The sequence below is a fragment of the Artemia franciscana genome, chromosome 19 (assembly GCF_032884065.1).
Source record: "Artemia franciscana chromosome 19, ASM3288406v1, whole genome shotgun sequence".
NCBI classification, from domain to species: Eukaryota; Metazoa; Arthropoda; class Branchiopoda; order Anostraca; family Artemiidae; genus Artemia; species Artemia franciscana.
The window spans coordinates 2059191-2077876 of record NC_088881.1 but is presented as its reverse complement, the minus strand read 5'-3'; the positions used below and the strand labels follow the sequence as shown (position 1 = coordinate 2077876).

The 18686-nt window shown below is 36.3% G+C and overlaps 2 protein-coding genes across 9 annotated transcripts in view; one reads left to right on the top strand and one right to left on the bottom strand.

Annotated features, from left to right (window-relative positions):
• LOC136039636 (zinc finger protein 16-like) overlaps positions 1 to 3226 on the bottom strand; it is an 86003-nt gene extending 82777 nt beyond the window's left edge. Inside the window, exons 1-2 of the mRNA XM_065723533.1 lie at positions 3176 to 3226; positions 1238 to 1460 (exon numbers count right to left, since the gene is read on the bottom strand). Coding sequence (XP_065579605.1) covers positions 1238 to 1460; positions 3176 to 3226 — 274 coding nt within the window. The remainder of the gene's footprint in view (positions 1 to 1237; positions 1461 to 3175) is intronic.
• A 4043-nt stretch (positions 3227 to 7269) lies between these two features.
• The window catches only part of LOC136039159 (uncharacterized), a 32502-nt gene continuing 21085 nt past the window's right edge, over positions 7270 to 18686 (top strand). For 7 of the 8 annotated variants that reach the window (XR_010620382.1, XR_010620381.1, XR_010620384.1 and 4 more), the window contains exon 1: positions 7270 to 7367. The gene's annotated coding sequence lies outside the window, so the exon portion shown is untranslated. Of the gene's footprint in view, positions 7404 to 18686 lie in introns of all 8 variants that reach the window. The other variant, XM_065722665.1, reaches the window with a different exon arrangement.

Here is an 18686-nt window from a genome sequence, read left to right as displayed (position 1 = left end):
ACGCTCTTGTCTATACATCAACAATTCATTGAAAAGGAACAACTACCCTACTGACATTTCTTCATTTGTACTTATGTTTAATAAGTTTAAAAGAAAGCTTATATGGCTAAGTCAGAAGCCCAGTAAAGGACCAGGTGGTCCTTTAGCCAGGAAGTGCAATAGGAAGCTAGGGGCCAGCCATCCTGTGCTTTTGCATGCCCTTCCTGCTTACTGTCCCTACATTTCTTTAGGTAACCTTTAAAAGTTGGGCCAATTCTAGCTGAGCTAACAGAGTCACATCACTGATCCCTGTCCCAAACCAAATAAACTGGTAATGCCAGGAATTAAACCTGTGCCCTTTGGACAAAGGATTCTCAAGCTAGAGAGCCAGCCACTTAGGAAAGAACACAAATGTGACCACAGAACAACAATTGTTTGAAAAAAGAAAATATTAAAAAAAAAATTAAGTCATAGTTGCTGCCCATAAACAATATCCATTTTATTTAGACAAATTAAAATTAAGACAGGTATCAACAAAACTCCATCAGGAATTGTATTTACTTAAGATACAATAAGCAATATGAAAGCTTAGTTGTGTGATATTCTGGTCTTGAAATAATACAAAATAAGAAAAATTATATGTTCTATTTGTTTTCCACAAGCTCATTTGAGACTGCAATATGCCTATGGTGCACTTATAATCTCTCTAAAATGCTTTAAACAGAAGGAATTGTAAAGGCAATTGTTCTGATCAGCAAGAATAATATTAACATAATTCTCTAAACTTGGAACTTTTTAAGACAACTTTTTAGCAAAGCAAAGGCAAAACAAAAGAATTCAGCTAAAAGGTGGTAAAATATAGGACAAATCTAATTGGTCTAAATAATAAAGGCCTATAACACAACTGCCTTCTAATCTCAATTCTTTGTGTTTCTGATTCTTAGCAGCAGCTTTGTAATGGAAAATCTCAGTTCTATTAGCCTACTAGATATGGTCTAGATGGTTCTGGTGACATTTACATTTTATTTTCTCCAGAGATATATTTAGTGCATCAGTGGACATGCACTATGTTACAAATCTAATGATCACCCAATTTGTATGACCACTAGATTTCAAAGGCCAGAGAAAATTTGATCCTTGAATCTAGTGATGACCTTTGATCTTAATTGCCATCATAAAAAAGTCATGGGCCTTACTTATTGTTAGGCATAGGCCTACCAAAGACTATAGTAAATGCTAGATATACCCAGTGTCTGACCTAAGCTATCCAAAATCAAAGTCTTGACAATTGTGTTTCTTCCCCTACTACTGAGTTGCTGTTGAGTAGGGATTTGAGGTTCAAAGAACAAATGACAAAAATAGCTTTCGGACTGAGTATTCGGAATTAACCCTGCATCCGGATGCAGCATTCTTTGTGAAATAAGATTTCGGACACGGTCATAGAAGGCACAGAACAACTGAGTGATACGAACGCATATGACCTATTGGTCGAACGCGTCAAACCCCAAACAACAACAACCCTGCAACCGGATGCAGCATTCTTTGTGAAATAAGCTTTCGGACACACACATAACACGCTTGGTTTAGTCATATTGAAAAGCTAGTTACTTCAGAAAATGAACTATTAATCATTGGGGATTTAAATGTTCATAGCAAACTTATAACAGATTCCCCCCCCCTTGGAGAATGGTTGCCCCTCAAGTCATTCTCGAGCTGATCCCTAATAGTAAGGATAACCTTCCACAACAGTTCATAATTCAGCTATTTTTAAGGAGTAAACAAATGAGTTACCTAGATTACCTGGAAGTATATACAGATGGATCGCTAAGAGAAGGAATCAATAGAGATAAAACTCTACAAAAAGAAAACTTCATACGAGACGACAGCCAGTAGAATTAAAAGACTAAAACAACGCGGATATTTCGCCTCTATAAAGCAAGGTGTCTTCAGCACAAGATAGAAAATTAAAAGAAAACTAATCAAAAAACAAATAAAAACCACCACCAATTATAATAAATACAATTGTCGCTACTTATCCACGTAGGGAAAAGCAGCTATTCGAGTTACTTCAATGAGAATCAAAGAGTAACTGAGGAAAAATTTATGAAAATTGAAACTTAGTTAACTATTCTGTTGCGAAATAATCCTCTTGTAAGCTAACATTGAAGCACCTCTTTTTGGTCTAATGGGTAATCTTGTCCCCTGGTGATTGTGTAAAATTTTAATTCCCCCATCGACTATTGGTTCATTTTTCAAAAGAATATCATAAATTGGGTCTATGTTTAAATTCCCTGTGTCTCTGTTTATTGAAATATTAGCAAATATGTGTTTTTTAATTTCTATAGCCTCCCTTGCCTACAAAGAAAAACCTCTATCATTAGAAATAGCTGTAGCCTCATCAAATTGTATAAAATGTTCAGGATAAAAGAATGTATGTTCAGCTAGAGCCGAAACAAAAGTTTCGGGAGGCTTTCTTAGTTGTAGGGTTTTTTCTATTGAGTTGCGATGCTCAATAAATCTTTCAGTAAATTGTTGGTGAGTTCTACCAATATAAAACTTTCCACAGGAACAAGGAATTTTATATACCCCACTAACTAAATCTCCCCGGGTTAAATCCTTCCCAGAATTAAGAAAACTACCTAATGTTCTTCCTGATTGGAAACAAGTATCAATGTTATGTTTACCTAAAATTCTTTTAAGCATCTCCCCCAAAGTAGGTACATAAGGTAAAGAAATGAAACGTGAAATAAAGACGCAGTGCCACCGACAACCACTTTCCTAATTTTGCCACTGGTGATGAAAAAGTTGATACAATGGGACGGAGGGGGACTCCCGTCTTATGAATTTTGGGTAGACCATAGATCTTTGGTGCGGAACAACCTCTTGGATAAAATTTACTATAAAATTATGGGGTAATGTTTAAATTATTTTTCAGGGACTCCAATTTCTTTCTAATCGATTTTATATATTTATCCGTAGGATAGAAATCCAATTTCTTGTAAAAAGTGGTATCCAAAATGATTGTATTCATTTTACGATCATAATCATCGGTGTCCATAATTACAATAGTATTGCCTTTATCTGCCCTAGTGATAGTAAGGGTCTTATCCTTTTTAAAATCAGAAAGTATTTTAATGTCATTTTTTGTTTTATCATTATCAATTTTTTTCATGTTAAAAGTCTTAAGTTTCCTTACGATTTCAGCTTTAAGTTCTTGAGGAGCTTCGACTTTATCAATAGAAGCCATAATTCCTGACTCTACCTTAGAAATTATTTTTGAATAAGAAATGGGGGTTGGAAAACAGAATCTAAAACCTTTCGACAAAACTGCCTCTTGTTGACTACTATGAGTTTTAGACGACAAATTCATAGTGGCAGGACCCAGACAAAAACGAGGATAAAAGTATCCGAAATCTGGAACTTTTCAAACAAAAGGCTATTGAACTTGTCGACCAAACGAACCTTTGACAAATGGAAATCATGGTGGAAAGATCAAACGGCCATTTCCTTAATCCTCAGAAAAATTTCAAATGGAAGGTTATTCCTCAAAAAATTTTCGACAAAATTCTTTTGACAACTTAAAAACGTCTTTGTTTTTGTTCGGAAGTCATGTGATTTAAAGCCATGAGGCTTAATTTGTTTTTTAATTTTGATTCATTTTCAGTACCAAAATGGGTATTGATTCTAAAAGATTTAGGAATCACTGATTCCTTCTTGCAATTCTTTAAGAAAATTTGCTGATTTAACAAATTTGCATGTTTTTTAACCAAAGAAAAACAATAATTGACAGAAGCGGCTAATTGCTGTCCGTAAGCTTGACGAATGAAAGTTCTTAAGCCGAACTGGCCAGACAAGACAATAAACAATCAATAGAGATAAAACTCTACAAAAAGAAACTTCAAACGAGACGACAGCCAGTAGAATTAAAAGACTAAAACAAGGCGGATATTTCGCCTGTATAAAACAAGGAGTCTTCAGCACAAGATAGAAAATTAAAAGAAAACTAATCTATAAACAAATAAAAACCACCTCCAATTATAATAAATACAATTGTCGCTACTTATCCACGTAGGGAAAAGCAGCTATTCGAGTTACTTCAATGAGAATCAAAGAGGAACTGAGGAAAAATTTATGAAAATTGAAACTTAGTTAATTATTCTGTTACGAAATAATCCTCTTGTAAGCTCCTCCTCTGTACAATCATTTCGGATACCAATTTTTACAAGAAATTGGATTTCGATACTACGGATAAATATGTAAAATCGATTAGAAAGGAATTGGAGTCCCTGAAAAATAATTTACACATTAACCCACAATTTTATAATAAATTTTATCCAAGAGGTTGTTCCGCACCAAAGATCTATGGTCTACCCAAAATTCATAGGAAGGGAGTCAACCTCAATCCCATTGTATCAACTTTTTCATCAACAGTGGCAAAATTAGGAAAATGGTTGTCGGTGGCATTTCGTCCACTCTTAGAAACACAAAAATCATTTACACAAAATTCCACTGATCTTACTAATAAGTTAAAAAATTTCACACCGGAGGAGAATTCAATTCTCTGTAGTTTTGATGCAGTGTCCATGTATTCAAATTGTAACGTGAAAAAGTGGGAGGATATATTAAGGATCAAATTACAAAAGCACTTTGATTTGATACAAGATGTGACCATGGCGAGTTTGGAGATTGAAGTCATTATGAAATTGGTTATTCTTGCAAATGAAAATTATCTTTATTTTTGGTTTTAGAGGTGAATTTTATAAACAGGGGTTTGGTTTGGCTATGGGGTCATCTCTCTCCCCTTTGTTGGCAAATCTCTTCATGGAATCTATTGAAACCTCCACCATGCACAGTTTTAGGCTCTCTCCTTGTTTCTATTCATGGATGATGTGGTCTGTATTTAGAAACACGGTTTAGAGTCTTTAGACCTCTTCCATAAACATTTAAATAGTTTTGACAAAAACGTAAAATTTACAGTGGAGTTTGAAGAAAGTGATAAACTACCTTTTCTGGATATCTTATTGATCAAAAGTGAGTTCCATTTACTTTTTTCAGTTTATAGAAAGCCTACCCACAGTGATAGGTATTTGAACTTTCACTCTTGCCACCCTATCTCAGTGAAACGAGGGGTTGTGATTGCAGTGGTGGATAGTGCTTTCAGAATTTGTTTCTGGGAGTTTTTAGATTCTGAATTGTTATATTTGAGGGATGTTTTATTTTGTAATAGCTACCCGATTAAATTCATTGATAAAATAATAAAAAATAGACGCATTAAACACAACAATAGGGTTATTGGGGTTTCACAGTACACAGAATTAAACTTACCGAAACGTTTCATTTCTTTACCTTATTTATCTACTTTGGGGGAGATGCTTAAAAGAATTTTAGGTAAACATAACGTTGATACTTGTTTCCAATCAGTGAGACCATTAGGTAGTTTTCTTAATTCTGGGAAGGATTTAACCCGGGGAGATTTAGTTAGTGGGTTATATAAAATTCCTTGTTCCTGTGGAAAGTTTTATATTGGTAGAACTCACTAACAATTTACTGAAAGATTTATTGAGCATCGCAACTCAATAGAAAAAACCCTACAACTAAGAAAGCCTCCCGAAACTTTTGTTTCGGCTCTAGATGAACATACATTCTTTTATTCTGAACATTTTGTACAATTTGATGAGGCTACAGCTATTTCTAATGATAGAAGTTTCTCTCAATGGGCGAGGGAGGCTATAGAAATTAAAAAACATATATTTGCTAATATTTCGATAGATAGAGACACAGGGAATTTAAATATTGACCCAATTTATGATATTCTTTTGAAAAATGAACCAAAGTCGATGGGGGAATTAAAATTTTACACAATCACCAGGGGACAAGATTACCCACTAGACCAAAAAGAGTTGCTTCAATGTTAGCTTACAAGATGATTATTTCGGAACAGAATAGTTAACTAAGTTTCAATTTTCATAAATTTTTCCTCAGTTGCTCTTTGATTCTCATTGAAGTAACTCGAATAGCTGCTTTTCCCTACGTGGATAAGTAACGACAATTGAATTTATTATAATTGGTGGTGGTTTTTATCTTTTTTAGATTAGTTTTCTTTTAATTTTCTATCTTGTGCTGAAGACGCCTAGTTTGGATACAGGCAAAATCTCCGCATTGTTTTAGTCTTTTAATTCTACTGGCTGTCGTCTCGTTTGAAGTTTTCGTTTTGCAAAGTTTTATCTCTATTGATTGTTTATTGTCATGTCTGGCCAGTTCGGCTTAAGAACTTTCAAGAGAAGGAAAGACAGGTGCAGATGTATTCATACCAGATTTCAATTTGAAGATGCTCCTTAGACTTTCTGATGGCTCCTTAGTCCTATCAGCAGAACTGAAAGCCATTGAAATGGCTCTAAATACTCTCCTGCAGTGCCTCCCACCATCAAGAAAAGTGATTATTTTTATTGACTCAAAAACTGCCCTCCAGATGGTCTCAAAAATAAATTGGGAAGCCCCTGACTATGATTTATCAGCAATTAGTATTCCCTTCTACAAATTTCCAGACAAGGTATAAAAATTAAGTTTCAAAACGTACCCAACTACTGTAGAATTAAAGGAAATGAGGTAGCAGATGAGATTGCACAGGAGGCAGCAGATAGCAAATATCTGGAGTCCAACCAAAAAACTACAAGGGATATAATGAGGAGCAGAATCAATCGTATTTGGACCAATTTATCTCCACAGCATTCTTCGCCATTTCAAACTAGATTACCCAGCACTACATATTTTTGAATCCGAGGTGGGTCAGTTTATTTAAACAAAGAAAAATATAGAGCCAAGCAGTCACTAAGCCCAATGTGTAGGTTTTGCTACCAGTGGGAAGAATCTCTCCAACATATTCTATTTGATTGTCAGGACCTTTTTCCTAAAAGAAGAAAGCTTTTACCTAAGATAAGAGACCAAGGCTTGCAGCCTACTGTAGCAGCACTACACTTTAAAAACAGTTATCAAAGAGTTCTACGACCCTGGTTTTCTCGGAGATTTTGGAGTTTCTAAAGGATATTAAAGTTAATTTGTGATTCCGTTACATATTCACCCAAAAAAGTGAATGAAAATGAGCTGGCTTATAATTTAGAACTGTTGTGCAGAAGAGAGCGAGTAGGAAGAGCCGTATTGGTACCAGCCGGCCTCTAGGCCTTAAACTGCTGGGGACACGTAGCTCAAGTACTCACACTTCCCACAAACTAAACAGAAGGGAAGAGCTTCGACCAAAGTATAAGGAAAGAAGAAGAAAAGAACGCGGGGTAAATTTTATCATTTTCATTATCAAATGTAATTTCCTGCCATAATTCGTTGGTGTGAGGTATTTTCAGGACTCTCCAAATAGACCTGGGAATTTTCCTGTGGTATACTTGTTTAAATACTTTGTAAAGGCTAATTAGGTAAAGGACTGGTCCCCCTGATGAAAAAGTCTCCTGTTATATCGCTTAGGGCTATTTGATTCTGTTTCTAACCATCACGTTTTTCTAGACAGTTCACCCATCTCCCTTGTGGTTTAAGATATAGACCTAGGAGTATTGGTGGAGTACTAGGTAAGCTATTTTTTACTGGGCTATTTTGGAAATTGGCTATGGGAGGAAGAATTAAACTCTCAAGATGGAATCTAGGGCCAAAAAGACTGAAGGCATGTTCTAGCTTAGTTAGCCTACTAGGCCAATGTTAACCCTTCTTGATCACTATGTAACTTGACCAAATTTAGCCTACTTGACTGACTAATTTTCAGTTTCTTTTGTTTGGCTTTTTAAATGCAATTCCTGTTGTTTGACCTAAAGTTTTAGTAGCCTATTACCAGTGTTTTTTTTTCTAAATTTAGGAAGTTTAATTGTAGGTCTTTGAAATCTGATAATTTGTGTTTGAGCAAGTTTTGGAAGCTGAAAATAGGCTACTGGGGGTATAAACCTACAGTTCCAGGAGTAGGCTACAATAGGAAACATTTCAAATAACAATTCTTTATTCACAATATGATAAATAATCTTAGTTAATGCATTTTGCAGGAAGACAATCTTTATCTTCACTTCTTTCACAGCTGTACAATATTTTTCAGCAAAACTCTGAAAATGAACATGGATCCAAATGAAATGAATTTTCATTGAAATGAAATGAAATGAACATGGATCCAAAGCAAAATGAAATTTGCTGTGCACTAGGCTATATGATATAGCTAGGATGAAAGTGATAACATCTTTTGATCTTTTCTTTCATAATTCAATGCTTGATATGTGGGGCTAATTGCATCTTGAGCTCTTATAGGAGCCACAAATATAGGCTATTTCATTTTTGTAACCACACCAAGAACTTATCAACACTAGTTAAGGTATTGAAAAATGGTTAAAAACATCACCAGTTTATAAACAAGTTGTTCAAGAGTAGTATACTCCAAAAATGCTTATTTATAACAATTGAAACCTCATTTATTATGCCACTCAAATATAATCTGTTTCAATTTAAGTATATTTTTTTTTATTGCTTTTGACTTTCATGTTTTTTTTTCAATATTTAGCAAATGTATTTGCATATCTTTTAAACCTTATAAATTGGGATTGAGCAAAGTTGTTAGCTCTATAGGCATTGGGATTGAGCTGAAAACAATTTTGTTTTACTTCATTCAAGCAGAAGATCTATTTGCAAGATTTCACTTTGGTAAAATTCTAGTTAATTGATTTCTTGCTATCTCAGAAAGGGTTTAGATTAGGAAAATGAAACTTTCAGGGATGGGTCTACAGGCTAAAGTATGTCCTGTTAAGGTATTTTGAAGTACCTACCTCCACTCCTTCTCCCTCTAGAGGGCCCTGACCTTTAAAAATATGTGTGTTATAAAAGTGAAACCTTGCAAAATAGATCTTCTGCTTAACTGAAGTACAACAAAATTGTTTTCAGCTTCATAAATTTCCTAAATTTTGAAAAAAAAAATTAATAAGGCTCAAAATTCTACTCAAAATAACAGGAATTGCATTTTCAGAACTAAAGGCAGAGAAAAAGCAACTTGTAACTGAAAATTAAGGTTAAATGGTGTTTTGTCAAAATTTCAATAGGTATAGACCTGTCATGTAGGTAAATTTCAGGGCCCTCTAGAGGGAGAAGAAATGAAGGAGGGTACTTTAAAATACCTTCCCAGGACATACTTTAGCCTTTAGACCCATCCCTGAAAGTTTCATTTTCCTAACCTAAACCCTTTCTGAGATAGCAAGAATTCAATTAACTAGAATTTTACCTTTCACTTTTATAACATACATATTTTTAAAGGTCATCAAAGGTCAGGACCCTTTAGAGGAAGAGGGAATAGAGGTAGGTACTTAAAAATACCTTCCCAGGTCATACTTTAGCCTGTAGACCCATCTCTGAAAGTTTTTTTTCCTAACCTAACCCCATTCCGAGATAGCAAGAAGTCACTTAACTAGAGTTTTACCTAATTTTTTTGCTGAAATACCCAAAGAATGATCTTGACTTAGAGTTGACCACCCAAAAATCTTGATAATCCCATCACAATTTCAGTAGGCTTTCCCTGTAGACAAAGCACAAGCAACGATATGCCAACAACATTCAGAGGCAAAAACAACATCTCGGATCAGAGCTTGGGACAGGGAAAAGCCACCTTACCTGAAGCGATCGAGCTCAGCGCTGCAAATGAACTATGCAGCTACTGTCATCTACAGACAGAAAATTCCACGGCCATCAAATGCTTTTTCTGTGGTGAATACGAGCACGCGGGATGTAGACAATTAAACGCCGATCTATTCCTAACAATTAAGAGCCTAGATCCTGATTCACGTCTTTTCAAATACGAATGCGAGAGCTGCAACAAAAGAAACGTATCGTTCCTGCAGCTAAAACTGAGGGAAGCGTTCCAGTCAAATGCACCCAGTCCTTCGCTCCCAGCTCCCGTTCCAACGGAAAGCACCATCCAAAGCTATGATACTACTGTTGATGTGATACTGAAGGCTGATAAGGAAAAACAACTTAGAGAAGGAAAACGGACAAATGTTGCGATCTTTGGTCTCCCGGAGTCAGAAGACACCTCTGACAAAGACTTGGTGATTAACCTAACTACAGAGAATGATTTGGGAGCTCACCTGCAGGACGACGACATTCGTGAGGTCGTACGCGTGGGAAATCAAATAAATGGCAGTAAGCCACGCGTCTTAGTAGTCAAACTGAAGGACTCAATCGACACAATCAAGAAGCGACAGAAGATTCTCAGCACAGCCCCAAATCTAAGAAAATCGACCAACGAACTTGTAAAAAACCAGGTCTACATAAACCCTGATCGAACACCAATGCAAAGGGCACAACAGCGTCGAGCCAAGGTCAGCAAGCACAGCAACACTCTAATGTTACTGGAAGCACCAATTCCAGGTCCAACGGGAACCAGAGAATGAGACAACAAGCGAGACCATCAAATGGTCCCAGCCAATGACAGCCCCAAAATTGACGAGAAAAAGGCCCAAGCCATACAAATGAATCCAAAAAAAAAATAAAATGCCTCTATTTCAACGCTGACTCTCTCTTAAACAAAATAGAGGAAGCAAAGCAGGTTATCAAACTGGAAAATCCGAATATTGTGGCAATAGTAGAAGTTAAACCAAAAAACTACAGATACTTACCTACCATCACAGAGCTCAGTATCGAAGATTATTATCTGTATGAACAAAATCTGGAAGAGAATACAGGTAGAGGGATAGTCTGCTATTGTCGAAAAGGCATCAACGTGCATCCAATATCGAGGTCAACCGACACGATTGAGCCCAAAGAAAGCTTGTGGATCTGCATTAAGTCTAAAACGACCAGCGACACTGTTCTTGGGATCTGTTATCGTAGCCCCAACAACACTGACACATCCGACGAAGCTCTGTTCTCGCAAATAGCAGCATTCGCTAAGAACACCAACCAAAAGCTTGCTATTATAGGAGATTTCAATCTCCCTAAGATAGACTGGAATAGGCGATACACCACGGAATCTACCGCAAGCTTGACGAGTAAATTCCTGGACGTTATTAACGAACACTTTCTAGAGCAGCTAATATCTGAGCCAACAAGGATGCGGGGATCTGACACACCAAGTATCCTCGACTTGTTACTAGTAAGCGATGGAGACCTGGTATCAGATATTAAGCAGTTGTCACCAATCAGTAAATCGGATCACTCGGTAATTGTGTTTAGCTTGGAAATGGAGGTTTTGAGGACACGTGTGGCACTGAAACGTAACTACTACAAGGGAGATTACGTTGCTATGAGAAGAGAGCTTTCGGATGTCAACTGGACTGAAGAATTCAGTGGGTTGGAGTCGTTAGACACCATTTACACAAGGTTCACTAAGATTGTAGCCTCAATGGAAGAACAATTTATTCCTATGCACAATAAATACACCCGTGTTGCATTACCTAAAGCCAATATTGAACTGATTAAAGCAAAACAAAAAGCATGGAGAGACTACAAAAGTAATCAACTAAGTAACGACCGAGAGAAAACATTCAAGAGGCTCCGCAACAGGGTTTGAAAAGCAACAAGAAGAGAAGGAAAGCTTAGAGAACGTAAATTAGCTTTCTCCTTGAAAGAAAACCCAAAAAGTTTCTGGAAATACGTGAACAGCAAAAGGAAAAACAAAGGTGGAGTCTCATCTCTTTATGATCCCATGAAACAAAAGCTGGTACATGACTCCATGGACAAGGCAAATTTTCTCAACAGCCAGTTCTCTTCTGTTTTTACTCAGGAACCTGAGAACGAAGACCACTTTAGCCGCAAGGAACCAATTCAGGGTATAAGCGAATTGATAAGACCGATAGAGATCAAACATAGCGATGTTCTAAAAAAACTCAGAGAACTTAACCCAAGCAAGTCCATAGGCCCAGACAATCTACATCCAAAACTGCTCAAAGAACTTGCAACGGTAATAACAGAGCCACTAGTCTACATTTACAGAAAGTCTCTTGAACTCGGTGAGCTTCCCACTATTTGGAAAAAAGCTATTGTCATCCCAATATACAAAGGTGGGAAACGAGAAGACCCATCAAACTACAGACCGATAAGCCTCACTTGTATTACGTGTAAAGTACTTGAGTCTCTCATTGCAGACCACACCCTAGAACACTTAAAACGAGAAAAAATACTTACCGAAAAGCAGTTTGGTTTTCTTAAGGAACGATCTGCAGAGATCCAATTGCTTTGTGCCACAGATGATTGGAAGAAAAACATCGACAAGGGGTTCCAGATTGATTTCATATACTTGGATCTCAATAAAGCCTTTGACAAAGTTCCCCATAAGCGTCTCGTCAAGAAGCTCAGGAAATATGGTCTCTCATCATCCGGGTCCTCATTCAGTCTTCTTCAATGGATTACGGACTTCTTAACTGATAGAAAGCAAGTTGTGTGCATAGAAGGTTGTCTCAGCAATGCCGAAGAAGAAGTTCTTAGCGGAGTACCTCAGGGGTCAATTCTCGGCCCCCTTCTGTTTAATCTCTACATCAACGACCTAGTTGAGGGCATCAAATCTGACATCCTTCTCTACGCGGACGACACAAAGCTCTATCGCGTCATCTCGTCATGTGAAGACATTCACCACCTGCAGGCGGATCTCCAACGAATCGATGACTGGATGAGGAAATGGATCATGGAAATCAATACCCAGAAAAGTCATATCCTCACTCTGGGTCCACAAAACTTTTCGTCCTCATACTTTCTTGGTTCCGCTGCACTCACTCTTAGTAGAGAAGAAAGAGACCTAGGCATCTTAGTGGGTTCTGAACTGAACTTCAGTAGCCACTATGAAGCTGTCGTCAAGAAGGCTTCCAAAGTTGCTGGTATGATCAGAAGAAACTTCTCGTGCGAGGACAACAAAATGCTTGCTACGCTCTATAAGTCCCTTGTCCGCCCGATTCTTGAGTATGGACATTGTTCTACAAGACCATACTACAACAAGGACATAGATGCTCTCGAAAATGTTCAGAGGAGGATAACTAAATTCTCTCCCAGGTTACGCTTCCTTCCCTACGAAGAGCAGCTTAGAAAGCTTGAAATCCCAACCCTCGCATATAGATTCCATCGTGGTGATCTTATTGAAATGTACAAGCTCTGCAATGGAGCCTATGATAACGTACCAGCCCAGAGAATCGTGAAGTTCAATAAAAATCATCTCCGAGGACATCAGTACAAAGTGAGTATGGAACGTTTTTACAAGGACATGGGCCGATGGACTTTCGGCAACCGAGTTGTTCAGCATTGGAACAACTTACCAGAAAGAGTAATCTGCTCCACAAACCTACGGACATTCAAGAAGGAAGTTGATGAATATTATTCAAGTGACAATTTCTCCTTATGCAAATTTAGAAGAAATGCAAATTAAGATTTTTGTTTTGTAGAGGCTTAACGGCCTGCCATCAAATTTGCGAATATATTTATTTATAATATAAAGAATCTTAGTTGCCCATTTGTCTTCAAAGTCCTATGGACATGGCCAGTCATAAATCTTTGAAAACTTTTTTTGGTATCTCCAATAGCTTTCAAATGGCTCATTGAAATTCATAGACTATTTAAGTTACCCTTGTTCTGTAACCATCAACCTTAGTTCTGCCCTAATATAGATGGATGGATGACAGATTATTTATCAACAAGTGAAATAACATCATTACTATACAAATCTGAAAAGGCTTATACTAGTTTTGCCTCTCACTCAGACTATTAGTCTTGGATTTTTCTCCAATTAGCCATGACAACTTAATTCCAGCAACTTGATCTTAATTTAGCTCAGATCAAGTACTAGATTCCCTGGACATTTTTAATATTGATTTTATTGAAATACAAAAATTTTTACCCAATAGTAATATATATATATATACATAAACAAATATATATATATATATATATATATATATATATATATATATATATATATATATATATATATAAGGTAAAGAATATGGCATTAGACTTTACAGTCCTTACTGGTGGTGCTGATCTCTGTTTTTTGGCCCTTAAGCCAGGAAATGCAGTGAGGGGTTGGGGGCCAACCATCCTGTGCTTTTGCATACCCTTCCTGTTTACCTTCCCAGATTTCTCCAGGTACCCATTTAGAGCTGGGTTGACACAGGATGAGCTTACACAGTCTTGCCACTGACCCCCATCCCAAACTAAATAATTGGGTAAACTAGGATTCAAACCCTCACCTGCAAGTGCAAGTAAGGAGCAACATTAAAACTTAAAACAAACATAAATTATTCTGTATATGAAAGAGCAAGGTGTCGAGGAGGGGACAACCCCTATAATATACAGAATAAATTCTGTTTGTTTTAAGTTTTAATGTTGCTCCTTACTTGCAGTTAAAAAAACTTGTTTTTTTTTTAATTTAATTTCTGACTGTTTTTGAATTGATGCATGTTTTGATTTTGGCTCACTGCACATGAATAAATAAGAAGAAATTTAAATTTCCTTGCTACCTTGCTCTTTACACTAAAGCTTGAATTTGGTGTTATATCTTTAAGAATTACCCCCAAATCACAAAGGCCATTAAATAAATAGTTGAAATAACTAAAAATACTTAGCATAAAGAGCAGGGTATTGTGGAGGAGACAAACCCTCTTATATACATAATATTTTATGCTTGTTTTAAGTTTTAATGCTACTCATTACTTCCAGTTTTAAAAAAATGTGTTGATTTTCTCAAAGAATGCTAGAAAATTTTGACCACCTTCATGGAAATTCGTTTCCCTCAAGCTAAATTCCTCCATGGGAAGCAATGGTCAAAGTAAAAAATTACTCTATGCAAGCAATGGTCAAAGTTTTTAAATTGCAGCCCTCCCCAGGGGACTTTGGGTGATTAAGTTGTCCCCAAAGACATATTTATCAGGTTTTTGACTAAGCTGAACAGAATGGCTATCTCAAAGTTTTGATCCAGCAACTTTGGGGGGGGGGAATGTGCATGGGAGGGGGCCTAGGTGCCCTTCAATTTTTTTGGTCTCTTAAAAAGGGCACTAGAACTTCCCTCTTTTGCAATATTCTAGGACAACTGGGTTGATACAATCACCCCTGGGAAAAACAAACAAATAAACATGCATCTGTGATCTGTCTTCTGGCAAAAAAAAAACATTTTTTTCTGTATAAATCTGGCATTTTTGTAGATAGGAGCTTGAAACTTCTAAAGTAGGGTTCTCTGATACACTGAATCTCATGGTGTTATTTTCATTACATTTTTTCTATGACTTTTAGGGGGCATTTCCCCCTATTTCTGAAATAACTGCAAATTTTCTCAGGCTTGTAACTTTTTATTGGTAAGACTATGCTTGATGAAACTTGTATATTTAAAATCAGCATTAAAATGCAGTTCTTTTGATGTAATTATTGGTATAAAAATTCTGTTTATAGAGTTTTGGTTACTATTGAGCTGGGTTGCTCCTTACTACGGTTTGTTGCCACAAACTGTTTGACAAGCATTTCCAGCACTTTACCAAAGGCAGGTAATGCCAATATAGGATGGTAAGACTTAAGATCACTAGAGGAGTAAGAAGGTTTTAAAGCTGGAAATACCTGAGCAATCTTCCAAGCAGCTGGGAACTTTTGGCTAGACCTAATAAGATTATAAAGATTTAAGAGGGCTGTATGAACCAACTTTGGGAACTCAAGAATCTACTTCATATAAATGCCATCATGACCTGGGGAAGATTTGAAATAGTTATTAAATGTAGGGATGTTGGATAGAATGAAAATCTGAGCAATCATTTTTAGAGATATTAGTAAACATCTCTGCCTTCTTTTTATCTGAGACAATTAAATAACCATCCTGAATGATATATCTGCAGTCATCAATAGGCTGCTTTCCACTATTTAATTGGCTAATGAAATTGGATTTCTAAAACTGATACTTGAGCTGAAATTCAGCCATGTACCCTGTTTAGCTCTCCTACAAAGTAGTTTCACATTAGCACATGATTGCTTATAAGAGATTGCTGTTGACTGAGATGGGTGCTTTTGAAACATTTTACAAGCCTTTCTTTTTGCCAGAACTTCAACCCTACACTCATCATTCCACCAGTTTGTGGGTCTTTGGAGCCATTGTAAAAATGCAACCTAGTCATTGGAATTGCCAATTTAGCTGACTGCCACAGGATTGATTTCAAATTAGACTCAATGGAATTAATATTAGAATTGAAAGAAACAAAGGAAAAATCTACTTCCTTTAATATCTCATGAAAAAGGGACCAATTGCCTTTGGAGTTATTAAATGTAGGGAAATCTTGAAATGATCTAAGAATTGCAGAATGATCAGATTGCAAAGACAACACCTTTACCATCTAAACTAGATCATAGTATGAAAAAGGACCTAGAAGCAAATCCATAGTTGAGAAAGAGTTAGATAAAATATTATACCTGGTCTGAAAGTTAAATGGAGTGAAAATCAAAGTGTCTGGAAAATTAGACAAAATGTACTCTATTCCTCTTCCTGCTTTGTTACTACCAGCTGATTGTTCCCAGAGAGGACTAAGGGCATTAAAATCACTAAAAATAAAGGTATTATCTCCTGATAATTCTGATTTCAAGATACTTTGGATATCCTTGCTCCCACATGGATTATACAATGATTTTAAGGCAAGATGGTTACCATTGGCTAAGGTAATTATTATGCTTACAACATATATTTCATCCCTGTAAATTGTTAAGAGTTGAGGGGAATGTTGGATTGAATCATGAGCAAAGATTGCAACACCCCCTCCCTTTCTATTAGTTGATCTATCTTTCCTGTAGTGCTTGTACCCTGGCATCTTGATTTTCTTGAACTGATGAAGATTAGTCTCTTGTAGACAAATAATCCCAATTCTATTATTATTTGCACATTGGATAAGATCAGCAAGATTATTTGAATTTAATGAGATGCAATTCCATTGTAAGATTTGCAGCTTAGCTAACATAGCTAAGCTGCTAACTTTTAGCTAACTAAAAGTTGAATAGGTGACATGCATGTTACTTTGAGAAAATGGATGATAATTCTGTTCATATTTCATTGAAAATAGAATTGGAAAAGTAGTGTTTTCAATTTCTTTTGTTGTACTAGTTTTTTTGTCTCTGGCCAAATTTTGATTAGAAGATTTGGTCCACAACATATTTAATTAAATTTGTAATATGAGATCCAACTCTACCTTGCTTAGTGTTGGCTTGAGTAGAAATATTAGGAAAAGCTGCCACTCTTTCAGACCAAGATTTAGGATTAGTTCTAGGATTGTTGAGGGCTGGACTAGCTTCAGCAACATTGGGCTACTCCTTAGCCAACAGAAGGCAAGATGTCTCAATAGGAGGTATGAGTGCCTGATTTTGGTGATTTTTGGGGACCTATAGCCAGAGGTTTGGGGAAAGGGCTAAATTCACTTCCTTAGCCTCATTAGCTCTTGGACCTGATGGTACTTTGGAGAGCTTGGCCAGCTTCATTGCAGCTATAGGGAAAGGGACATTTTCGTCAGTCAAAATGTCAATTGGATAATTGATTTCTAAGGTTGTAACGTTCCTATTTGCAATTTCTGTATTCTTTAGATCATTGAAACTATTATGGCCTCAGGAGAAGCACTTGTCCCAGAGTCAGTGCAAAATGGGTATTAATATATCTCCTCAAGTTTACAGGAAATGCACTGCTAAAACAGGACAGCTAGAAGTCTTTGAGACCTCCAGTTTCATAGAGGCTTTGTGGGGGCCCAGGCCCCTTGCCACCTCACATTGTTAGAAGGTTATAATTCAAAGCCTTTTTGAAGCAAATTATCACTTGTGGTATATTGAAGTAAAAAGATAAACTAGTAAGTTCCAGTTCCAAAATGTAATTTATTATTATTATTATTTAAGAATTAACGATGCTTCTTGACTACTAAGGTCCCTGTGTCAGCCCTGCAGTGCATTCCTGCAGCGTGATTCGATCTCTGGGTCCCGTATTACCAAGCTAAGGTCAAATCCACTGCACCACCACAGGACATGTATATATATATATTCCAAAAATGTAAAGCAACCAATGGTTTAAATTTTGAATTTTATGAAAATGATGAAACACTATTGACTTATTAAATGAGCATCAAGAGTAAATTATACAGTTACTCTTTTTGTCTAATGAACACCCAGTAGATTTTGAGTCAGCAACATCATGAGCTACATTGACTGAAATTATAGAAAAGGAAGTTTATATAAAACAATTAAAATGAACACCTGTTGGTGTTCCCTTAGATTTACTTGAAGATGTCCCTGATAAGATTGCCCTTTCTTTGACAAATATTTTTTCATAATTTTTTGCTGCTCTATTTTGAGAATCTACTTCTCTATACTACCTATTTTGGAAAAAAAGACTCAAACTGAATATTGAAGGAGTAAAACCAATAAATTTGCCATGACTGATAAGTTTTGTCAAAGAGATGGGTCTAATTCAGATGTGGTTAATTGTACTGTATACTAAACCTTTCCTTTAAGGGTGGCAGCTTTGGTGAGGCCAAATCTATGAAATTTCCTTAAAAAAAATATTTCAAAGTTAAAATTGGGTCATTAATTTATCCCAAGGAGTTCAGCAATGTGTCAGAGGCCTCTGCAATAACATACTTAATTCGTCTGCTTGATTTTAATTTCAAACACATAGACAAACAAGGTAGATGATTTAATTTCTTGATAATTGATTTTAAGCAATTGGAAACAATGTGTACCATATTTCTATGATC